The following is a 26,469-nucleotide window of genomic DNA, read 5'->3' as shown; positions in this document are numbered from 1 at the left end:
TTATGATTTGAAGCACATGAAACAATTTAGCTCACTTGGCAGGCTGATCACGCAAATGCACCTACACATGAGTAAGCAGCATAAGCTAGTGAGAGGATAATGGGAGCCAAAGACTCAATAACATATGCATAATGGTTGTGAGCATTATCTCTTTAGAATGTACCAATCTATTCCTCCTTGGGTTACTTTTAATAAGTATTTTATAATTTGACAGGATGATAAATATGCTCTGAATATAAGGTATCTGCACCTAAGGAGATCTGAATGTAAAGCAGGCTGTTTTCCCAAACCAATGATGTTTTATTTAGTTTGACTTATAATTTTGAAAATTTCCACTCTTCAGAAGTAAGGAAAAGCAGTGATGAGCTTATCCTTGGTTGTTCAAATCCCTTGTTCACCCATCTTCCTTAAGCATATGTAATATAAATGTGAAGCCTCTTGGTTTAGAGACACAAATTAAACCAAGTTATATTTAATTATATTTTTATAACAGAGTTTTCTAAAAGTTAGCACATTACAAAAATAGTCTAGCAATTTTATTTCAGCACACAAACAAATCAGGAACTATAGAATATAATGTTTGGTGTTTATGGCAAGTCAAAACACATAAGATGGCTATTATTTGTCACCCTAGTTTGGTTTCCTAATTGCATTTGTTACAAATAATCATAGGACATTTTATTTCAAATTCATAAAATAAGAGTTAAAATTGGTAAACACTTCAAATCAAACTTGCTTTAAAATTCACTGTCTGCTTCACCATGGTCATTTCATTCTTGTTGCATTTAATAAACAATAATCAACATCTTTAAAATACCCTACATAGCAGTTGTATCCTGGATTATATTCAATGACCATTTGGAATGTAAATATATTCTAATATGCATAAAGACCTAAATTTATTGTGTGACCCAACCTGCTGTATTTCTCTATATGCAATTAGGAACCACTCTCCATTTATTGATTGCCAAGAAAAAAATTAAGTGTATATTTAGCAAGCAGCATCTTTTGATTTTTCTGAACAAGAAAAGGAAGAAAAGAGGATGCCAGTCATTTGTAAATAAGTCAGAATAACTTTGGGAGCTGTCTGAGTTGTTTTACATTGAGAAAAGTGCCTACTAAGTTAACATTTTCTGCTTGATTTAAATTATCAACAGAGGGAGTTTGTGGAATTCCAGTCACAATGTGAACATTCAGATTTTCTTTGTCTGGATGCTGTGTAAATTCTGCTTCTCCAGGCAAAAGTTTCATTTTTGGCTTTAAATCCTTTAAAAAAGGGTGCGGAGGTTCATTAGTTTGGAGCAGGATTCTTGGTGGCAAAACAGCATTTGTAACATTTCTTAAGATGGGCCCTTCTGAATGCAGCAGGTGACAAGACGATTCAGTTTGTGTTGGATCAAAATTAATCTGCTTCTCACCAGTTCTTTCAGAATAGCCTTTCCAGGAAGCAAAGCCCTCTAAAACAGGGTTGAAATCCAAGTGCAGAACAGACTCTAAGCTCTCTTTGCTCTTGTAGTTCCCAGATGGTTGCTCTTCTTCATCATCACTACCATCATTGCTTTGTAGAAGGCCATACTTCTTCATATATCTCTTGGTTGCAAAAGACATGTTGCCAGGTGAAATTAAACCAAGGCCCATCAAAGACTTCTCTGTATTTGTTTGCAGGAGAGTCTGTAAAGATGAAGTCACAGAATTTCTCTGGCTTGAATGATTTAAAGAAAGCTGTGACAGTTGATTTTCATTCAGGTACTTGAGAGCAATAGCATTTGCCTCTATGCTCAGGTCTGCTCCAGTGGGAGTTAAGCCACTCATACCAACATTAGCAAAAGAGATATAGTTTAGTCCTGGTACTATTGCTTCAGGATTAATGCAAGCCAATACACTAGAAAAGAAAAAGACACATTTAATATTTCTGCACATTACCATTTATTCAATTTATTAATAACCAGCTGGTCATAAAGTGTGAATATACAATGAATGTCATCTGTTTTAGTATCCATGTAGTTTCCTAATTTGACAGCTTTAATATGACACATTAATTTGTTCTCATAATGTCCGTGAAAATTTATAAAATGATTAACTTTAGTAGAGATTGTTTGTCTCTATCAGGGAAATTTAATATGGATGGTCTGATTTGTATGTCTAGGAGCAGCCTTTTATTTCTGTCCTTTATAATGTCTTCCTGTCCATAAGAAAACCATTTTGATTTGTTACATAGAAAAGAAAGAAAATACTACGGTATATACAATGCAAGTCATGATTGAAATAAGAATGCATTTGTCCAGATTATTTCATCTACAAAAGTAGATAGGTAGAATTGACAGACATTAGGCTTGTAAGCTTTTTAAGCAATTCTATGCAAAGGAGAATTTACAATCTGCTCAACAGTAACCCTGATCTCTAGATAGCTATCTGCAAAAGACACCTGTCACAGATATTTCAGATTATTAGGCAGATATAGATGCATGGATACTCAGTCATTTGTGGCTTTATTAAATATTAAAATTTTGCAAATTTTGATTAGTTTTTTCATATAGATAGGCCAGATTTGCATAGACAAGACTGTAGGAAAGAAATCAGAAATATAGTTTTCATTCTCATTTCAAATTAACAATGGTTTAATATTGCATCCAATCCTGAACTGGAAATAACTTTAATGCTGGGCAGTAAAAACCAAATTTCAATCCATGAAGGTTGAACACAGTAACAATGCTTTACTAATAGTCACGGCTATCCAGACTTTGTTCTGGGTTGGATATTACAAACTTTTGCTCAAGAAAAAAAAACACCATTAACTGATTTGTTGGTTATATGAAGCTCAGAACTGTACTGATTGAGGTACTATATAAAACCTAGCAATAAATAAAAATCAATAAATTGCCATTACCCAGCATTCTCCACTTGTGTACATTGCTCATCTTCTCAGGAGAATCAAAATTTACTCCAAAGTTTCTTAATTGCTTCAAGGTTGCATTCAGAACACTATCTTTATTTCTTAGGACCATGTCTGATGTTGAGCTTCTTTTTTGTGCCGTGTTTATTTTTAAGGATGAAATGTATTCGTCTTTAATCAGATCCTCTTTCAGAGAAGGACTGCTTTCATCAGAGGATTCCTTCAAAAATCGATTTACCTGACCCTATAGAAATATTACAAAGAAGAACATAAAATTACCGGTAGATGAATAAAATTGCTGGATGACATCTCCATAGGAATTCACAGCATGTTGACAATGTATTCATATTACCATAGGAAAACCTGTTAGCGATTTATTTCTAGCTCTCAAATCATAGCTGCACAACTAATGTCATTAGCTGATAGTTAAACAGATTTTTGTATAAGTCTTTAGAATATATACATTTAGAAATAATCTGTTCAAGTTTTCATTTGAAATATCATAATTCTGTTTAATTTTACATAATCATGCAACTTACTAACCTACTATTTTGTCCCATACCACTTTTTAAAGAAATAATCATGTATCTAGTAGAATGCAGTTCTGAAATATTAACAATAAGCTGGATATATCCTATTGAGCACTTTAAGAAAAGCATGGAAATTCAAGATGCATGGATAATAAAGACTTTACTATGAAATACTTTTTTTAAAAAAATCAGAAGTAATTTATAGGGCCAGCACTGTCTAACAGTTGAATTTAATAAAGTTATATTGAGCAAACAAAACTTACTAATAAATCCTGATACATTTTTTGATCATCTGGTGATACATTTGGTGGGGTAGTAATGGCACAGTCAAAATTTTGTTTATCAGTTGGTTCAAAATTATTGTCAGTTTCTTCTGACGGACTGGTTTGCAAACATTTGTTACCATTTTCATTCTGCAGTGAAGCTTGGTCAATTCCTATGGCAAGTGGTCCATTACTATTAGTAAAAACATATATGATTTTAATTAAACTAGCAATACATTTATCATTGTAGCAGAATTTACATCTTAAACTAGATATCATATTTTTCCAGTTCTTTAAAAGTATTATCAAACTCTCAAATTTCAGAACATTTATTATGTTTTTAGATTGGAAATGACTTAAGTGTTCATCTTCATTTACTGCAAGCAATATGTTCATAATCATGACTAGAAGGTAACAGTAGTATCTCCATCAGTATATTACTTGAATATATGAACCATGTTCCAGTTATTAAAATAAATATGAATTTCATATTTTCTGTTGAATGTTTTATGTGGAACTGCATGTGTCAAACAATTGTTTAAATCCAACTTTTCTTCTGGGGTGTACACACGATTCATTTTGATTATCTGTGCATGAAAAATATGTTTTTTAAAAAATATTTTTTTTATTTCCATTTTTATAACATACAATCATGTATACTATACATAGCCAGTATCATATAGTATTAAATAATTACATCAGTTCCTCTTATCAACAATGCCCAGAAAATAAAAACCCATTATAGCTCTTCTGCTCTCCATACACCTCTTTCTTCTACCTCTCTCCAACTTCCTATCTTCCCTCCATCAGCCTTTCCTACTCTACTTCCCCTTCCTTTCTCCTTCTCCTCTCTCTACATTCCACTCCTCCTTATCCTCATCCTCATCTTCCCCCCTTACCCTCTCTCCTATCCCTCTCTTCCCATCTTTCTTCTCCCTTCTGTTTTCCACTCCTCCTCTCATTGGTGTATTTCTGCTTCATATCAATATACTTAACATATCCTAGTTTTAAAGAAATAATAATAATAATAATAATAGTAATGAAAATATAAGAGAAGACAGTATACATGTGGAGTCAAATTACATTAAAATCTAACACGTCTCGTCAAACCTGATATATATCCCTCCCTCCTACCCTCCCCCCCAAAGCCTTCCCTCCCCCGATTTCCCAGAACGCATACATGGTATAGATCTTTAACAAAGACAGTCTAAAATATATTGGAAAAAAGAATAAAAAATTGATAACATCTTTACATTGAACTTAGCTCCTCCTTGCTAAGCTAACTTTAAACAATTTATATCATTCCTGATCTTAATCATAAGCTATCTGGAATTTCCTAATCCCGTATTTATTTTGTATATAATCAATCCATTTTTTCCAGTCTTGTTTATATCTCTCGTTTGATTGGTCCTTACGATATGCAGATATTTTAGCCATCTCGGCTAAATTTGTGACTTTCAATGTCCATTCGTGAATTGTAGGCAAGTCTTCCTTCTTCCAGTGTTGCGTCACCAACAATCTTGCTGCAGTTATTAAGTGCAAAATCAAATTAATCTCTACAGCTGTATAGTCAGTAATTATACCTAACAAAAATAACTGAGGAGTAAACTTTATCCTTTTTTAAAGAACATTTTGCATAATCCACCATATTTTTATCCAAAATGCCTTAACCTTTTGGCAAGTCCACCATATATGAAAATACGTAGCATCGAGAGAACCACATCTCCAGCATTTGGGTTGTAAATTCGGATACATAGAAGCCAACTTTTTAGGATCCAAATGCCATCTATAAAACATCTTATAAAAATTTTCTCTCAGGTTTTGGGCTTGTGTAAATTTTACATTTCTTACCCAAATTCTTTCCCATGTATCCAACATTATTGGTTCTTCAATATTTTGAGCCCACTTTATCATACAGTCTTTAACTAATTCTGTTTCGGAATCCATCTGTACTAATACATTGTATATCCTCTTTATATGCATTAAACTTGGATCTCTTATTTGTTTAAATAAGTTATCCTTGACTTGCATGAAACCAATTTTTGATCTGTTTTCCACCTGGCCTGTAGCTGTCCATATTGAAACCATGTTTGAATTACCTTTTCCTCTTTTAATACATCTAAGGATTTTAGTTGTAATACACCCTTTTCTAGGGTAAGAAGCTGTAAGTAATTATATCCTGTTTTTGTGCTATGTTCATATTGTCTATTGCATGTCTAGAAATTGCCCACATGGGTATCTTATCATTTAATTTATATTGATATTTTTTTCAAACCCGCAGTAAAGCATTCCTTAAAATATGACTTTAAAATTTTTGTCATACCCCTCGATATTAAGTATCCTATCATTAGTTAAATCAATCCAATCACTAATTACAGATAATGCTACTGCATCATAATATAATTTTAGGTTGGGTAATTTCAAACCTCCCCTCTCACGCACATCTTGCATTATTTTTAGTTTTTACTCTCGGCTTCTTTCCTGCCCATACAAATTTATTAATACCCTTCTGCCATTCTAGCAAGTTCACATCTTTTTAAGTATAAGTAGCATTTGGAAAAGAAATAAAAATTTAGGTAAAATATTCATTTTCACTGCTGCTATTCTTCCCAGCAAAGATAACTGTAACTTGTCCCATTTTTTCATCTCTGTCTGTATACTATGCCAAAGTGGTTCATAATTATACTTATATAATTTCCCATTTGAGGTTGAAATATTAACTCCTAAATATTTGACCTTCTTAACTGTTTCACATCCTATCATTCCTCCTAGTTCTTCCTTTTGTTTAGTATTCATATTTATAGCTAGTATTTTTGTTTTCCCTAGATTTATTTTAAAACCTGACACTTGGCCGTATTGGTTAATCATATTCATTAAGATCATACTAGATTCCTGCAGTTGGTTTAATAGTATAACCAAGTCATCCGCAAAAGCATGCACTCTATATTCTTGCTGCCTAATCTTAATTCCCTTTAAACCCTCCAAGCCCCGTATTTTGTACAACAGTATTTCCAAAGTTATAATAAACAGTAATGGAGACAAGGGACAACCCTGTCTTGTACCTTTTTCAATTTGAAAAGGGTCTGTTAAACTTCCATTAACTATAATTTGAGCCGTTTGCTGTTGATATATTGCTTTAATTGATTGTAAGAAACGTTCTCCTATTTGCATTTTTTGCAGTGTTTTCAACAGGAATTGCCAATTAACTCAATCAAAGGCTTTCTCAGCATCCAGAAATATGAACGCGGCAGGAATCTGGTTATTCTTTCCCAAGTATTCTAGTGCATTAACAATTAATCTTACGTTACTTCTCATTTGTCTCCCTTGAATAAAACCTGTTTGATCATTATGAATCAATTGTTGAATAACCAACATTAACCTATTTGCTAGTATTTTAGTGAAGATTTTATAATCTACATTAAGTAATGAGATAGGTCTATAGTTTTTTGGTTGAGTAATATCTTGGTCTTCTTTGGGTATCAGGGATATAAAGCTGTCTTCCAAGATGGGGGTACCTTACCTTCCGTTTGAATCTTATTAAATAATTCCTTAAGAGGTTCTACCATTTCTAATTGTAGATTTTTATAGTAAGCCGCTGTCAAGCCATCTGTACCAGGTGCCTTCCCTGCCTTTAACTGCTTAATTACCTGTAAAATTTCCCCCGAAGTTATTGGTTGATTCAGTCTTTGCCTCTGCTCTTCTTTAACTATGGGTATTTTTCTTTGTCCAAGTATCTCTCTATATCTAGACCATTAATTTTGTCACCCTTGTACAGCTCTGTAAAAAATTCCCAGAAGACCTTTTGAATCTCACCCTGTTGAAACACTTCTTTCTATAGAGCAATTTAGCTATGTTACGAGATTGAGCCAAGGTGGCGCAGTGGTTAAATGCAGCACTGCAGGCTACTGCTAGATCAGCAGGTCAGCGGTTCAAATCTCACCGGCTCAGGGTTGACTCAGCCTTCCATCCTTCCGAGGTGGGTAAAATGAGGACCCAGATTGTTGGGGGCAATATGCTGACTCTCTGTAAACCGCTTAGAGAGGCCTGAAAGGCCTATGAAGCGGTATATAAGTCCACTGCTATTGCTATTGCTATTTTTGTTTTTTCCTAATCTGATACGCTAACCATCTGCCAGATTTATTTGCATTACAAAAAGTATTATGTTTTGCATATAACAGACTAGTGGCTACCTGGTCTGAGATCAGCATATTAAATTGGTCTTTTAATATGGTAATTGCTTCTTTAATCTTTATATCTCCTGGTTTTAAAGTTAACTCTTGCTCTTTCTTCCTAATTTCATCTTCCAGTTCTGTTCGTTTTACCCCTTGTTTATGCCTATGTAATCTATTTAGATTTATCAAAGCTCTTCTCATATACGTTTTACTTGCATCCCATACAATTTCCATAGATGTGCCCTTATTCATATTAAAAACAAAATATTCTGTTAACAATTTTTTACATTCATTAATGTATTTCTCATATCTGAATAAATTTTCATTCAATCTCCAAGACCTTCTTGCTTGTGTCACCCCTCCCAACTCCATCCAAACTGGATTATGATCTGATAAGACTCCGGCAGAAATCTTTGTCTTCTTCACCCTAGAAAGTAAGTCATTAGTAATTAATATGAAATCAATTCTGGAAACGGATTGATGTCTATCAGAAAAGAAAGTAAAATCATATTCTTCTGCATTTCTTTCTCGCCAAATATCTCTCAGTTCGAAGTCATCCATCATATCGAAAAAGGACTTAGGTAGTTTTGCTCGCATTTGAGTATTTGGATGAGAAACCTTCTTATCTTTCTTAGTGTCCATAACACCATTCCAGTCACCCAGTAGTATGCAAGACCTATAATCCCACTGTACTAATTTGGCATGAAGTTATCTGTAAGATCCATCTTGTTATTGATTGGGAGCATATATTCCCAGTAGCAATGTCTTTTTCCCTTCTAATACCACGTCTATTACAATATATCTTCCGTGGGGATCTGCTTCGATTAATTCAGCTTTCATGTCCTTTCTTAAGTATATAACTATACCATTTTCCTTCTCTGTAGCAGAAGCTATAAAGTGTTGTCCAAATCTTGTATTAATCAGATATTTTTTAATGTTGATCTAATATGAGTTTCTTGCAAGCAAATTATATCATTCTTGAACTGTTTAAGATAGTGATATATTTTCTTTCTTTTCTGTGGAGAGTTTAATCCGTTGACGTTCCATGTTAGAAGCTTAGTTGTCATCTTTGGTTTCCTGAAGCTTTTTTATAGCCACCTGGACATCCTGGAGTTTAACCTTTGGCCTGGCTCCTCCCGCTGCTTCTAAGCTGGTAACTGTAGCATCTTGGCTGGTGACAAGTGATTGTTGTGATTGTTGTTTTTTTAATTGTTGATCCATTCGTCTGGTAATCACACGGTTTGGTCTTTGTTCCATGGCTCCTTGTACTTCTGAGAGAGAAAGATGACCCATCCTTGTTGATAATTTTGTAGTTTGCTGTCTATCTTGTCCTTCTTGTTCTCTTTCTCTAGGTCCAGGTGGGGCGGGATGTCCAGCCTTCAAAATATTATGGTAAAAATCTCGAGCTTTCCATACTGAATTAAGATGATATCTTTGCCCCTCAAAAATGAGTGCTAGGCCAAATGGTGCATCCCATCTGAACTGTAGCTGATTATTTTTAAGCTCTTCAACTAAAAAGGCATAGTCTTTCCTGGATCTTAGCATTTGAGGTGGTATCTCTTTCAGAACAGTCAGTTCCTGACCCCCAATTTGGAGCTTGGTTTTATAGGACTCTTGCAATATCATATTCCTCATGTCTCTTGTAATAAAGTAGATCACAATGTCCCATGGAAGCTGCTTCTGCTTCGCCAGCCAAGAATTAGCGCGGGTAAACCTTATCAATTTGCCAATCAAAATTACCCCCTGGCCTTCCCATCAGGCTATCAAAAGCTTCTGAAAGAATCTGTTTCAAGTTTTCCTGATTGTTTTCACGCAAACCCCTTACTCTTAGTGCAAGTTCCATTTGTCTATGCTGTATCATAATAATTTCTTTTTCAGCATTTTCGACTTTTTGTTGCGCCACATCTATTTTGATACCAATTAATATTGGCATCATTAAGATCTTCTAGTCTGTCTTCAATTCCGGAAACATGTTCTGTCAATAAACTAACAAACCCCCAACATATCATCCCTGATCTTCTGAACCCGGGTCTCAAGTTTATCAGACAGTTCCTTATGCGCAATGGATATCTCTTCTTTGAGTTTTGTTTCCATTGTAACTGCATGATTTTAAATGCATCAGCCAATTCCTTCAGAAAAAATCTTTAGTTAATGGCTCCCCGTAGGGGGAGGAAGCAATAATGCAGTTTTGTGCCAGGGGCGGGCGAGCTGCCAGAACCTTTTGGAGCCGGGGGGGGGGGGGGGACACTTTGAGTAGGGTTTTGCTTAGAAGCCATTCCAAGTTTCTTCTTCAACCAATTAATAAATCTCTGCTGGCCAATTATACAGCTGTTAATTTAGTATTAATCACTCCTTTCCTTTGAAGTTTTAAACTCCGTAGAATTCAAGCTGATGAACAGTGTTACGAAGCCGCTCGGCGCCATTTTAACTATCTCTTTAGTAGGTAAGTTATCAGAAGGAATTCTGTAAAATGAAGCTAAGGTTTAATACAAACAATTAAAAGTTTCACGTATACAGGGTCCGCTCACCTTGGATTCAATAAATCAAATGTTTGTTCTGAGGATTTGAGTGTTGCTTTGCACTGCAAACTGCAGCTGGAAATTCCCAGCACGGAGACAATTCTGCCCTCGGCTGGCCTTCCCCCCCCCTCCCAGAAACAAACTGCGAGGGTCGGTTGGCACGTTGCCCGGCAGAATGGCTCACCTTGATCTTCTTGCCCAAAGAAAAAGGTAAACTGTCAGATGCTGATGGATTGGTCATCTGACAGATAACGCGACCAGGATTCGGGAGCTGTAACGACCAGCTCCCATCAGCAAGCTCCTCCCAGCGGAAGTCCCGAAAAATATGTTTTTAATTACTCTGATCTTACAGATAATTTATTTTATGTATTATTCCTGACCAGAACAAGAAACATGAATTGACAGTTCCTTGCAAAGCAAGTCCATTGTCAATGCCTGTATACTGAAAAAAGTCTTCAGATTGCATCTGTTGGTGTTTTCCTGACTATAAGTTGAGGCTTCCAAGAAAAGAGACTAGAAACCAGAGCATTCACAATCACACAAAGGATTCATGTGAGTAAAACCTCTCATTTATGAACATACTATAGTACCAAAAATATGACTGGGATATGAATGAGATGAACTGTTTAAATTGTTCCCTCCCACATTTTTCACAATTGATGCTATTCCAATTTTTGAGGCCTACTGAGACTAACAACATTGGAACAGATCTTCACAAATGGAATACAACCTTTAAAAGCAAATTGAGAAACTGTCCCTGCTGGAGATAGAATTAAAATATTGAATCTATACGCTATAGAAGTTGTTATATAATTCATTTAAAGTAACTACTATGAAGAGAATAAGCTATCTCGACTCAAATCCAAACACTATTTTTGAATCAAGCTGCTTTTGAATCCTATTCTTAGGATTAAAATGTTAGATTTTCAATAGGAGGCAACTATAGAAATATATAGGCAACTTATTTGAGGTTTAAATGCATAAGATATCATAGTGCCGAACAATTAAATTCACCCAATCCAGGCTGCTATCTACGAGCAATATATTCTAGAATATAGATATAGCAATATAACATATTACTGAAAGCACAAGAATAGAGCTAAACCAAGCCAATCTGGTATTCATACTACAAGTCAATTAAATACTAGCTTCAGTTCTGAAAAAAACCCTCACAGGTGACTTAACATAACAAAAGATTTATGCAAAATTTAAAAGAAGTCAGAAAGAATATTTCAACTTTATAAAAAAAAATTACCACAGGCCTGCAGAAGACTGATTAGTTCCTCCTTCAACAATATGGACACTATCAACAAAGCTGGGTATATCAACAGCTTTTAATGAAGAGGCAATGCTTGTTTGACTACTGTCCTTTTCTGCAGTCATAGAAATAGTGATGTCTTCATTGGAAATTTCAACTTCATCTTCTTTCACAGACTCTTTCTTGTTTCCAAAGGGGTATTCCAAAACAAGCTGGCACCTATAGGAAGTCAAATAAAAATATTGTGCAATTTAAACTAGGCTGCTGCACTATATACTGTATGTGATGAATATCTTGAAACAACTTTGCACCATTTACAATGTACTTACTCCATTACTGATATAAACTAATCTGTTTACGTACTAGCTAATTCTTATTGCATGTGCAACATTTGTTAATGTGAAAATGTGAAAAATGGCAATCTATCACCAGTTGTCTTTGTATGCAGTGCTGGTTTGTGTAATCCTAAAACTGGCATAAATAATTGTAACCAGGGATGAGGGTTCTATGATCCCATTACAAAATACCGCTTTAGTAATTGATGTCCAATGTGTCAAAGTGAAAATATCATAGCTTGATTTAAAAAAAACAACATTGATATTTGCTTTGTGCTAATGAGCAAACTAAGTTAAACAAGCCAGTTATTTTACAAAATTGTAAATGTGAAGCATAATATTATATTATAGTATGGGTCACTAAGTAGGTTTCTGCAGAAATTAATGGGCAGCTTCATCAGGAGCTATGAACAACCAGAATAAAATGGTTAAATGCTTAGCATTTTCCCCTGAGTTTAGTGCCATTTAAAGAAAATGTACAATAAACATTACCTGTACTCACTGCAATGCTGATACTTTTCTTCATGTGTAACCCTGGAGAAGACTGGGTTTCCATGGCAACAAATTCTACTTGCTTCTCAGACTGTACACTATTGTTTTCTAGGGATCTGGAAGCACAGGACTGAAGAGTTTGTGCCTCTAAAAGCTGTTGGATCTGTAAACAAAATCTGTGTTAATTGAACTGCCTGGATAAAGGGAACCCAATTAGTATAAATTACTGATAACAATTTATCTACATATATTTAAGACTGTTTTCCTTTCTATTAACTACATAGGGCAGTGTTTTAAAGCCCCTTTTATAATACGATCTTCTTATGTGGCACCATACCACAGCACACAGAAACAGGTAGTGGAAATTAAAGAAAATCATTAATTTAGCTGGCTTCTGTTCAATATTGACTTTCCAGCATAAGAAATATTAACAATAAAAACACAAGTTACATTAAAACTTCTACTTTCTTCAGAGATTGAAACAGAAACTCCCAAATTCCAGCTTGAAAATCACACCAATCATGTCAAAGAGCAAATATAATTATATATTTCAGTAAGGAAACAAATCATTGAAATAACACAACCAACCTGAGCCTGTAGCAGCTTGATTTGCCTATGCTGTTCACCAAGAATCTGTAAACATCTGAAGATAATTCAACCATTTCATTATCTGATACTGTATTTGTAGCAGGAAGATTCATACAAGCTGAATGTGTTGTATATGGCTGTGCATTACCATGATTTACTGGAGATGGCATTCTTACTGCAGCGGATGTGTTATTATTAACAGGAGAACAATTCCCTATTATTCCATGATGGCCTACATTAATATGGCTACTGCGGCATACCCTGGATTGCAACCATTTACGTATTCTTGATTCTGATGGAACATTAATTTTGTACTCTCCTGGGTAGGACCTGAATGATTTTCAGGGCTGTCATTACATATGCCTTGCCAAACATTTGCTGGACTGTATTGTATATGGCCATACTGCTGACAGTTGCAAATACAAGGAGAACAACATGACGGACCTTGAATTGGTACCCGAACTCCCAGGGGTCTTCCTAGGTAAGATGGTGATAGTGTACAAGCATGCCAGGGATACTGGGAAACCAGAGGAGGTTTATTAGATTTTTGTGCCGAAAAGCCATTAGTAGAAAGTTCTCCTTTCTGTGGAACATCATCATTATTTGCCAAGGGTCTTTCAGAAGGAATTGTGCATTGATGCAGGGATGTATTTTGTGGAAGTTCATCACAGGATATTGAATGAGAAGAAGTAGGTATGCAGCCCCTTTTAGCTTGCGAGCCAGCTGGCTGGGCTGCAGTTGTAGTGGAGATTGCATTCCTTTGTAAGGTTTTAAAGATGCAATCCTGTGTTTCAGAGGATTTGGTACTTGCTTTGGAGGAGGCTCTCTGGCACCCGAAGCAAAGATCTGTCTTCCAGCATCAGAGCTCTGAGAGTGCTGGGGAGCATGCGCTACAGAGTATGTCATCTTAGCAGGTTGGTGTACAAATGAAGATTGATTTTTAATCACAGCATGTTTAGATGTTGGTACAGATTCTGTGGAGATGCCTTCAAGTACAATGGACAATTCAGGAACTGAAGGATGGATCTCAGTCATCTGGAAACCAAAACAGTTCAAAAATAAAAAATATGTATGAATTCTTAGTTTACCAAATTAATCTGAAGTATTTTTCTTTCATCAGCTACACCCTGAATAGAACTTAGTGCAGAGAAATAAAGTAAGGTGTAACAAAAAGTATGTCTCTACCATGAGGCCTAAAATAAGTGCAAGGGCTTAATGTGAGGAGAACATGACGAAAAAGACACTGTAAAAATGATTTACCCAATGTAACACTATAAAACTTAATGTTTGCAGCTTTGGGTTTTCTATTACTGATTCACTTTGAGTTAGAAATAAGAAGAAACACCAGTTCAATTCAGTTGGCATTCATTTAAGTTCTTAGTAAGCATATCAGTATATCCACACTTTTACTAGCTCTTGTGTCAATATGGTGTGAGAACACCTCTAGTTTACTATGTTTTGCATATTCCCACAGCATAGTTATGCAGAGTCCTAAGAAAGTGCCTTTTTCAAACTTAATTTGAAGATAAAGCAGCAATAAAGGGTTAAGAGTCCTGTAGTACAACCTAGTGGCAGGGTTATGACATAACATTTATTTGTAAGAACTCTGAACCAGAATATGGGTAATATTAGTTACTCAAATAAATACTGTAAAGCTAATTTACTGTGACTGGTTTCAGGCAAGAAATCTAGAATATACCGGTTGATTGATGGGATGAGGACGGGGAAATGGTCTTGGAGATGCATCATCTTCCACACCAGAGTCATGATCACTGACAGAAAGTTTATTGGGTGAGCAATCTAGGGATAAACTATAAAAAAATAAAATTTATAAAGCTAGTAAAAAATAACTTTGTAATTATTTTTATTCCTGTAACATATTACAAATAATCATGGGATTCACAGGAATTTTAAATATTCTTATATGCAATATGCCATTTTATAATATAGCAGTTTTAAAAGAGTGTCTGCAACTCATTGACATGTCATGGCAATTTACACATTTTATGACCATTATTAAACAAGAGAAAGCTGAACAACTGTTTGTAAACAATTCAGGTAAAGCATATACATTTTATTGTATCTTAATTTTTTTATTTTATTTTATTAACAAATATTACATTTGTTTCTTGGTTACAGGAATAGTGTTTCTCCTAATACAGTCTTTTCATGAAAGGAAATTTATACTGTGAGATTAGAAAGTAAAATCTACAAAAATATAAATACACACATATTGCCTGATATATCTTGGGTAGTTACTTTTGGATAATAAATTACAACACATTGTATTAATGAAATGAGTAATCTAAGAATTCTATTGTCTTACAGTACAATACAATAGCAGAGTTGTAAGGGACCTCGAGGGTCTTCTAGTCCACCCCCCTGCCTAGGCAGGAAACCCTATACCGTTCCACACAAATGGCTATCCAACATCTTCTTAAAGACTTCCAGTGTTGGGGCATTCACAACTTCTGGAGGCAAACTGTTCCACTGATTAATTGTTCTGTTTGGAAATTTCTCCTCAGTTCTAAGTTGCTTCTCTCCTTAGTTTTCACCCATTGCTTCTTGTTCTACCCTCAGGTGCTTTGACTCCCTCTTCTTTGTGGCAACCCCTGAGATATTGGAACACTGCTATCATGTCTCTCCTAGTCCTTATTTTCATTGAACTAGACATATCCAGTTCCTGCAACCATTCTTCATGTTTTAGCCTCCAGTCCCCTAATCATCTTCGTTGCTCTTCTCTGCACTCTTTCTAGAGTCTCCACATCTTTTTTACATCATGGTGACCAAAACTGAATGCCGTATTCCAAGTGTGGCATTATAAAGTGGTATTAACACTTCACGTGATCTTGATTCTATCCCTCTGTTTATGTAGCTAGAACTGTGTTGGCTTTTTTGGCAGCTGCTGCACACTGCTGGCTCATATTTAAATGGTTGTCCACTAGGACTCCATGATCCCTCTCACAGTTACTACTACTGAGAAAGGTACCACCTATACTGTGTCTTGTCTTGTCTTATCTTGTCTTATCTCCTACTTTTCTGAAAGATATATTTCACAAGGCAGCAGACAGGAACTGATACCTACTAATTATTCCTATTGAAAATCTTTATTGATGCAAGATACTATAAAAACTTTGGAAGTGATTGAATTGTACTGAAGCAAATAAACATTACAGATTATTTCCAAGGAGAATTTTACAAATGACTTACTTGTTTAGGGAAATGTTTTTTGAAATTTTGCTGAAGAATTCTGTTTCTGCATTTATATTTTGTGAGTTCAGTTCAAACTGGATAGGGTATTTATCTGAAGGTTCTACTTCCTGAAATGAAATAGATATAGATACTAAGCCGGACAGTCAAGTCACAACAAAAGTGCACCTCTGTACATCATTCATTTCAGGAACAATAGTGGTGCTGAGTATTTATTGCCTGAAAGATTTTTGTACCTATATGTAGGGGATTCATGACTACTATAGAGAACGCCAGAAGTAAAAGTTAAAGAACATTATTGCTGCAATTTTCTAACAATCATATTAGGTATATTATAGAGGTACTGAAGTATTTTATTTGCTTCCCAATCTTCTTAAGTTGTTCTCTACAGCAGTAATAATTACTATGCTGGTAATCAGAAAAATGATGCAAGATCCTAGTTAAAATAACTATCTATTAATCTTTCCAAATTGAGAACAATTATTTACCCTTTTCATCAACAGCAAGAATCCCACAAACTTAGTTTTCAGTTTGGCTCAGTAAAAGCAATCGTTAAACCTTTTAGAATATGTAAAATATTCAAAATGCAATTTTTCTAAGATCTGGTTGGCCCAACATCTTTTATGATTAGTCTTGAAATAAAAAAACCTAAACTATCTTTTCAGATCCATATTTTTTCTTTTTTTTTCTTCACACAAAAATCTGGTAGTTGTTAATTCTCCACCTATATTATTTTCTTTTTAAGCCTACAAGATAGATTAGGATAAAAGAATGATTAACTCAAGGGTAAATATCTCAGGTTAAGTAATAATTTAAATCTAGATCTTCAGTCTTAATCCTAAATTTGTTCCTTCATGGTGAAACTTAAATAGCAGCTGTTACTTTTGGAAGAAAGTTCTATTTAAAATTTCTAAAGATTGTCTTTACTGGAGTGTTAAGGAGATTGGAAGCCATAAACAATACCATTTCACAATTTGAATATATATGCATTCTAGTTCTTGATATTTTGATCTTATAAACAAAGTAGGGCCATGCTATTTCATATCCAGCATGACAGGAAGTCAAGCAACTTACTTTGAACAGATGTAATGTTTCTTTGCATGTAAGTAGCTGGAAATCTAATTCAGTACGCCCATCATAAGGCAAGCATTCATAAAACTTTGGATCTTTATGATTCAGAGCAAAAAGAACTACAAGAAACCTTCCTGTTTCAGAAAATACCCTAAAGAGAAGAAAAATATTCTGTATACAAAGCAATGCAAAAACCACAAATTCAGAATTTCCATGCAACATAAATTGTTCACTGCCAAGAGTCAGTGAAAGAAATGGTTATACAAATTGAATAAACCAACAAACCAAGTAATTATAAATGTTGAGCCAAATTTAGCATGTTTTTAAAAAATATAGTACAATATTACATAACCATGCTACAGTCTCAATCACTGTCTGTATTGCATGTCATCATTTATCATAAAACGATTAAACAGTAGAAGTTACATTACATTCTTGGACTACTGTGCAAAACTTATAATTTCTCTTACAGTTTGCAAAGCAATAAATGCATGCAAATAGAATGCTGGATGATGCCATCTAATCCCAAATGAATTTACTCTGTATTTGCAATGGGGCAAGCAAAGCATTGTTCTGTGTTCATATAAAATACTTAACTCTTTAACACAGCCTCCAACCATTTAAAAAATTTAGCTCAGATCATGTTTTATAAGACCTCTCCAATAAGATTTTATACTGGGCATGGGTATCTGGCTGGGTTTATAAAAAGTTTTATCCCACTTTCTAAAACAGCATAACACAAAAACAATACAGAACATTTCTATGATCTATAAATCTGTTTTACTTATTCTTGCATAATATGTATACATTATATATGACAACTATATTTTGTTCTTTCTGAGGTACTTTTTTTTTAATTGCCCAAATATTTAATAGTATTTTATGCTATCTACCAATTCTCATTTGTTTACTATTTACTGTTAGTTTTCGGAGTATAAAACACACCTTTTCCCTTAAAAAAGAGGCTGAAAATCTGGATGCGTTTTATACCTCATCCCCTTCACCAAAAAGGCCATGCAGAGCTTTTAGGAGCCTTGCAGAGTGCTCCTGGGGGCTGGGGAGAGCAGAAATGAGCGAAAAACAGGCCGGTTTTTTTTTCTCAATTCCCCCCCCCCCCAGCCCCCTGGAGTACTCTATAAGCTTCCTAAAGGCTATTCATGCCTTTTTTTTTTGGCAAAAAATGGGCCCATTTTCACAAAAAAATGGGGCCATTTTTTGCTCCCCCACTCTCCAGAAGCACTTTACAAGCCTCCTAAAGGCTATTTGTGCCTTTTTTGGGGGGTGGGGGGGAATACCAGGCCCATTTTCACGAAAAACAGGCCGTTTTTGGGAGGTCTGCAGAGTGCAACAGCTTTTTTTAAAAATTTGCCTCTTCAAAACCTTGGTGCGTCTTATACTCTGGTGCACCTTATACTCCAAAAAATACGATATTTTAACTAGTTATTTTAATGACCTTTTCAATTATACATCTTGGCTTTTTTTAGCAATAAAAGATAAAATAATATAAAAACCCAATAAATTTAAATTCCTATTACTGTAACAGTAAGAAAAAAATCCCTATTACTATTAATTGAGAAGAACTAATTTTAATTATAATTACCTCTCTTGGATTGATGAGCTGTATAGGTATCGCAGACAAAAGGTCCAAACTTGTGGATTATGAATGTGAACTAATCCACTCAACCAACTAGAGGAATAGAGGAGGAAAGACATTTCTGAACACTCATATTACAACACTTGCATATCATATAGAAATAAAATATGGACTGAATATCTGAGGTAATCTGCAAATGTACTGCAAATATTTGTTTTAATACAAATTCAAATCAAGAAACTTTTTATGGAAAATAGCTCATCACCTAAATACTTACATGCCAATCAGTGGTAATGTGCATGCTTTGGGGTCTGATTCCAGAATTAGTAGAAGTTTCCTTGTTTGATCCATTGAAAGATAACTGCAAGTAAAACAAATGAGGTTTCTTTTACAAAGAAAAAAATGATTTTAAAGAAATGAAAGAGATTTCCAAACTAGCAAAAATCTTTTGCCAGAGAAGTAGCAAATAAAGGAGATAAACACAGGAATGAATTCTTCATATTTTATATGTAAGAGAAATGTACAAGCTTCACACAATAGACTATACATACAATGTTAAGAGAACAATTTTGTGTAATTGTTTTTCAGTACTCTTCTGAAACAAAAATGGTCAGTGCATATATTTTACCCAAAAGGAATAGAACAATGTATTAATTAAGTTATTGATGGAAATTACTCTTAGAAATGGAGAAGTCGGGCAAGTGGCAGTTTCACATATTAATTAATGCATTTAACATTGCCATCATCCTATGAAAACAATTCCAGCAGCTTTCAAATGGTTAAAAAGATAAAAAAAATCTACCCAGAAAAATAAAAACCACCCACATTTTCTGACTGAAGGACCAAACATTTAAATTATCTTTACAGCTGTCATAGTGATGTAATCCTAGAATTGCCTCATTCTAGGCCTGAGAAAGCAAGTGACCCAAAGTCAACCAGCTAGCCTTATATCTAAGACAGGACTGGAGTTCAGAGTCTCCCAGTTTGTAGTTTGATGTCTTAATCACTGCAACCTGCCCTAAAAGAATAAATCCTTGCAATATTATTTTGAAGCATTTCATGAGTCTGCCTGTACAACATCCTAGGACTGGCCCAAGGTCATCCAGATGGCTTTGTCTTTAAGACAGAACGAGAGCACATAGCCTGCTGTTTCTAGCCCAGGGCTTTAACTACTATTTCAAACTGGCTGTTTAATTTCATTTAAGAACCGGAACCCTTAGAAAGCATTTAATGAAAAACTGCACTCTTAAATGAATCACAAATAATGGACATTGCCAATCTCAAATTAACTCACCCATATTTGCAAGTTCCTTGAATATGTGCAATACTCATATTGCTACTTAGGTTTCTAGCAAGGGCTGTAGGAATTATTGGGATAGCCTTCACAGGAGTGCATTTTAAAACATTGGCCACTGTAACTGCTGCCCAGTGAAAATCAAAATTTAAGTTGTCCATATTCTCCATTGAAGAGATGTGAACTCTTAAGGTTAGCAGTTTGGAAAGTTCCAAAGAATCTTGTCTGTTCAGATTCTGATGCAGTATCTATAGTAAGAAGTATCAAAATGAATCTCAGATAGAAGTATCATTAGGAGATGTTTAAAACAGGGAACTTCATCACTAACAGAACAATTTCTTAGGCATGCTTCCATGTTTTCAATACAATTGAAAAGAACAAGCAAAACAATAGGGATGATATTCCAATTGTTCTTATCTCTGCTTCTGCCACCAAGGAGAGTGTCAGAAAATATGAATGATGCAGAATATTGAGAAGAGTCTATAAGGATAGTTCAATTATGCAATCATTTTTTTAATAATATAGGGGTATAACTAGAGACTGAAATATTATACAGTCAAGAAGAGGTATCATCCTAAAGTATAAAAAGAATGTTCCCTCAAATTCTTACCTTAAATGCTAAGTTAAAATCCTCAAAGGTGTGTACTATAGTATCATTTGATGAACATTCCCAACAACCAATTCTGCATGGAATGAAAAAGTCTCCAGGAAGAGGTGCTATGGGAATTTTTCCCAAACCATTTGGTTCTTCACGACCAGGATCAAAACGGTCTACTGTTAGCAATACACGTTCACCATCTATACCAGGAAATTAGGATAATTAGTATGCTGACAATTTTTATTTCAGTTATTACCCCTAAAAGTTTACCAGTGTCAAAATCGAGACAAATTGCTCAAAAGAACTGGAATGACTATAACTTTGCAGATAGAAGGCACTCAGAATATGGTAAAAAACAAAAGGTCCAATTTTGACTCCATGTACTCCAACAGGTCCTCAATATACTCTACAACAGGAAGAATACAAATGAAGACACTTCTCCAACTCATTAAAGGAGATGCAATTTTGCAGGACTCACATGGTTGTTTCAAAGCAGTTTGAAGCCGGCAGGCCTGGGGCTGTTGACCTCATTACTGAGGTCCAGCCCCGATTAGATTGGGTGCATGGTGATGTTTTAAATTGTTTTCTTTTACTTTTTTTACTAATTACTTTCTTTTGTTCTGTAAGCCGCCCGGAGTCCTCCGGGATTGGGCGGCCTATAAATCCATTAAATAATAATAATATTAATAATATTAATAATAATAATAGTTTCCTGTTGTCTTTGTATATACACATGCTTCAATTCTTTCAATAAAATAGTCTGCTTTGATTACTTAAACCTTCAATTCCTTTCCATATAAGAGGAGAATATAACTCTCAAATAAATCTAAGCTGTAGAGAAGCATTTTTGAATCATTATATGCCCAAGGGACTGAGAAATTCAAGATAGTCATTTATTACCAAGTAGAATCAGCTTAGTCATGAAACACATAGTCATAAATAATAGATTCTAAGTTCAGTACAATGTTTTCTATTCCTTGGTGTTATGTCACAAAAATCATGTTAAGAAGAAATAAGTTTATAAGGTTTACTTATTCAATCAAAAATAGAATAATTGCATACTTACTTTCATCTACTGCAAGGGTGCCAACTAAAAAACAAGTGAATGGCTTTTTTCTACTTTGCTTTGCATGACGATGGGCAAGCCGCAGTGTTTTTTCAGCAATTATTACTTTGGGATTTCTAAGAGATAACAGACACAGAATTTACTCTTTATGAACATACCATACTAAGACATTCCGCTATCCCCCAAAACTATTAATTACAAGCAAAAACAGTTGAAGAAGTAATTTCAGGCTGTCATATCTCAGTCACTTTCAATTTGATCAACCACAATGCATTCCATATCCTGAAAATCACTTAGAAGCTACAATTGGTCAAGAAAGCAGTTGCAGAGATAGTAAATGCAGGCATCCCATGTAAGAACTTTACCCACTGAGCTGCATTGGCTACTAGTAAGATTCCACGTACAACTCAAATGTTGTCCTCTATAAAACATTTCATAGCTTGAAGTCTGATTATCTTAGGACCTATTTCTTCTGTTGTTTTTGCCCAATTGGTTAGATGTGCTATGGTTGGCACATTTATGCTATCATTTTGTGGGATTTAGGAAATATACATCTTCTGCAACTACACCAATTATAGAACAGCATTTCCACTGTGGTTTGTATGGCACAAAACTTGTGTATGGACAAAATCGAAAAATTACAGCTCTTTCAATAGGCCCTGAGTAGGATGAGGTGATGCATTTCCTGACAGAATATTTTGACTTCTGATTAGGATGTTTTCTCCCACTGATATAATGCATTTATTATTGTTTGCTCTTTTCTTATGCTGATATTTTACACCAATAGGTAAGCCTCTCAGAAGAAGTGGCCTAGTAGTAAAGACACTTGCCTCCCATTTGGAAGAATTGAAAGTTCAATTCTAGATAAAAACAAATATTTCTCAGCTCTAAGACAAAATATCTGCTGTGAACTCCACATAGGCATCTTGAAGATCATTCGGGTTCAGGTCCATTCAGATGCCCCAACTTTACCGCGAATTAAATTACAGGTTTGTTAAAAAAAAAGTAAGCCTTTCAGAACAATTTCAGTGATTGAAAAGGCACGCAAGTTGATAAGTGAAAAGGCTCTAAGAGCATCATTTCCAAAATTTAACTTTTAATTCAATTTATTACCTGAATATAGTCATATGCACTTCTTCCAAGTTACACACCAAGAAATCCCTGTTTTAATGATGACATTCTGTCCTTTACATACAACAAAGGAAACTTTGAATTTTCCACAGTCATATGCATATGTAATGATATATTACATTATATTACCTAATAATAAATAATAAACTGGACAGAAACAAATACAGTATTATTTAAAGTTCCCAATCTCTGGTAGATGAAATGAAGAAAACCACTAAAATGTTTGTGCTCCCAAACACTCTCTATAGTGTTGAGCCTAAAAGATTACAAATCTTACCTATAACTTAGGTGACAACAGTGCTTTCTCCAATAGGAGCTGGATTCCAAAGTGCAAATTTTGATGCAGGAAACATAAAGGATGGCATCTTTCCCCAAACCCCTCTGAAAGATAAAACAATTTTATATTTACCACATTTGATTTCGGTTATAGTTAGAGAAAAAATGATGACCAATGTTCAGATATTTCATTTCAGTGTCCATAACTATATACTGTAAATAAGGAACTATTTAGTCTGCAAATTCCAGATAGCCTACCTAACTACTAAACAAAACTACCAAATCAATATTACAGGAAAGAAACAAATTATCTTCAGTGTAAATATTCATTCTCCAGTAGTCTTTAAAACCATTGCATCTGAACAAATATCAATACCTTTGGTTTTGAGATTCAGGAGAAATTGTTTCCATAATATGTAAGTATGAAATTTGAGTTTTCTACTCTGTAAAAAAAGTAACACAGGAATATTAATTGGCATTAATTTCATTTTTTTCAGCAAAACTTTTATTTTTAAGTATCACTAATACTAAGATCTATTTTAGTTTCTGCATATTATGCTTCAGCAAATATAACTATAATTTACAATTCCTATAAATTGTAGTTATATTTGTATGTTGCAAATATGTATTTGTATGTTGAAATATGGCTTATTGTTCATATTTCCTATACATATAGCAATAGCACTCAAGACTTATATACCGCTTTACAGTGCTTTATAGCACTCTCTAAGCAGTTTACAGAATCAGCATATTGCCCCCAACAATTTGGGTCCTCATTTTACCCACCTTGAAAGGATGGAAGGCTGAGTCATCCTTGAGCCTGGTGAGATTCGAACTGCAAAATTGCAGGCAGCAGAAGTAGCCTGCAGTACTGCATTCTAACCACTGCGCCACTGCGGCTCATTCATATAAATTATGAATAGGAAATATGGACAATAAACCAAAAGCAGGATTCGTTGTGAAAAACTGTTGAGTGATTTTCCAGATTTCTAATTACTCAAGAATATAAACTGGCTTCACTTATAACCAACTTGGTAACAAAAATTAAACTAATGCAACAATGCTCTGTAATCATCATTAAACCTAATGCACAAAGAAAACACTTTAATATAGGCTATCATAGTCATGTCAGGTTTCTTGTTCAAATTATGAAGCTAATATTCAAACAAAACTCCAAATTTCATAAAACTGGGGAGATGAGATACAAATGAAAAGTTCTTCCCAGTGGCAGGTGCCAGATCCCGTCATAACTGGTACGCTACGACAGGGCCGGACGTCCACCTCAGGCATGTGTGCTGCGCACGCATGCACACATCACCGCCCTGCGATGGCCCAGCTGCTTGGCGAGGTCGCGTAGGTGCCATACGCTGTGCACGCATGTGCAATTGGCCCGTTTCCCTCAAAAAGAGGTAAGGAACGTGGGCAGGCAGGTGGGCCCAATGAAACACCGTTCTGGTACAGTTGGCTGCTACTCGTTATGCCCGTACCGGGCCATACCGCCCTGAACCCACCACTGGTTCTTCCCCTAGGAAAAGTACAGTAAATCAAATAGGATGGGAATGCTTATTGGAGGGAATATTCAGATTGGGAATAGTTTATATGAAAACACATTTGGAATTGTGTTTAACCATCAGCAGAATATGGGTGAGTAATGTGCCATGCTATTGAGAAAGGAAATACTATTTTAGTTATGTTATTTTTTTTTATCTAAGGATCAGTGCAGTTCTTGATTCAAATGACAACATTTTCAATTGGTCAGATTCCATCTAAGGTATTACATCTAGTTGAATAAATGTGAGACATTTGCAGCAACTTTTGGTTCAGTTTAGGAACCAAATTACTATTTAGCAAAAGGAAGAATTGAATAGTGAAACCAATTAGTAAGAAATGTGATAACCTCTCAATTGGATGGGTTCAGACTGAGGCTGGACATCCACCTAGCAAGAATGTTTTAATTTAGAGGCTATACTGAACAAGAGATTGAATTCAGTGACATAAAAGCCTCCCAGTGAAATTACAAAAAAGATGCTTCCCAAATATCACCAGTTGTAGAGAGATAACAGACGGCTACAAAATCTAACCAAATATGAAACATTGATGAACATACATGTCCCCAGATCCCAGACCTTTAACTATTAAGGCAATTGTTTCAGATTATTTCTGAAGCACCAAAGCTTGTTTTGATACGAGGGTGGCAACAAATACATTTAATAAATAAAATCTAATAAATATATAACAAAAAGCATACTCTGAACACTTTCGATTAGGTAACCTCATTTGTAGCCCCATGCGTTTATACCATAATTTGTTGCGGAAAAGCTAATTATGAACAAAATTGTTCATGTTCAATGTACATTGTTGAGAGAGGAACAATCCATATGTTGGCGAATTACTGAAAGAACCCACTGCCGATAACAATATTTTAGCCTCTCGTTTATTTTTCTGCCAACAAGGCAACATCGCGTAACCAGTAAGAAGTGAGGGAAAATAAGTATCCAAGGCCATAGACAAGGCAATCCCACGTAGAATAAGAATCGGAGTTTAATTTCCCCGGGTAACTTCAGCGCCGAGTAACCTAGTTGAATCGTTACTGCAAGCCTCAACCCGTTACTGCAAGCCTCAAGCCAGGCTTACATGAAAAAGGGAGAATTAAGAATTATTTACAAAAGGAGGAAAGACCAAAGCCCTATAGATATGAAGCGAAACGATAAAGATGAAGAGCATTTGTACAAAAAATAAAGATACCCGCCTCAAGAGCAATATCGCCCCATTTACCTCACAACTATCATTCAGACTCCGTTTTTATTCCCGGGTCGCTAGAGGCAGACACAACTTGCTTAACAAAAGCAACTGAATTCTTATTCCCCTCCTGTTGTGGCGGCTCCAATGGCGGCACAATCAGCCAATCTGAAGTCCTTCACGGCAACTCGGTTTAGCCATTCCACGCTTCGAACAAGATATTTCCTCCGCCCACCACCCTTTTCGAATCGTTCCTTTAGCGTCAATCAAAACCATCGCTCCCGCCTAACGGTTTGTCGTAACCAATGACCAAACTTCTTAGTGAAATAAAACCGTCTTTTAAACTTGCGCGCGCGCGCATCTCTTAATGGTGGGATTTTAAAACAGATGTCTTTTAAACGGCCTCAAGAAGCCAAGCTACTGCGCAAGCGCCAAGGTTA

At 35.1% G+C, this 26,469-nt stretch overlaps 1 protein-coding gene across 1 annotated transcript; it reads right to left on the bottom strand.

Annotated features, from left to right (window-relative positions):
- Positions 1-516: 516 nt before the first annotated feature.
- On the bottom strand, positions 517-26,248 carry STIL (STIL centriolar assembly protein). Its single transcript, XM_032217927.1, is given in 23 exon segments — positions 517-1,882; positions 2,888-2,900; positions 2,903-3,137; positions 3,687-3,879; positions 11,633-11,822; positions 11,825-11,854; positions 12,463-12,625; positions 13,051-13,094; positions 13,097-13,310; positions 13,313-13,776; positions 13,779-14,085; positions 14,750-14,861; positions 16,261-16,370; positions 17,335-17,482; positions 18,932-19,018; positions 19,203-19,286; positions 20,220-20,467; positions 20,830-21,017; positions 21,884-21,999; positions 23,292-23,307; positions 23,310-23,395; positions 23,667-23,733; positions 26,066-26,248. Coding segments are annotated over 22 exon segments (3,900 nt in total). The 5' UTR covers positions 23,702-23,733; positions 26,066-26,248; the 3' UTR covers positions 517-1,065.
- Between the last annotated feature and the right edge of the window lie 221 nt (positions 26,249-26,469).

Source organism: Thamnophis elegans, chromosome 5 (genome assembly GCF_009769535.1).
Source record: "Thamnophis elegans isolate rThaEle1 chromosome 5, rThaEle1.pri, whole genome shotgun sequence".
Taxonomy (NCBI): domain Eukaryota; kingdom Metazoa; phylum Chordata; class Lepidosauria; order Squamata; family Colubridae; genus Thamnophis; species Thamnophis elegans.
This window is presented reverse-complemented; position numbering and strand designations above follow the sequence as displayed.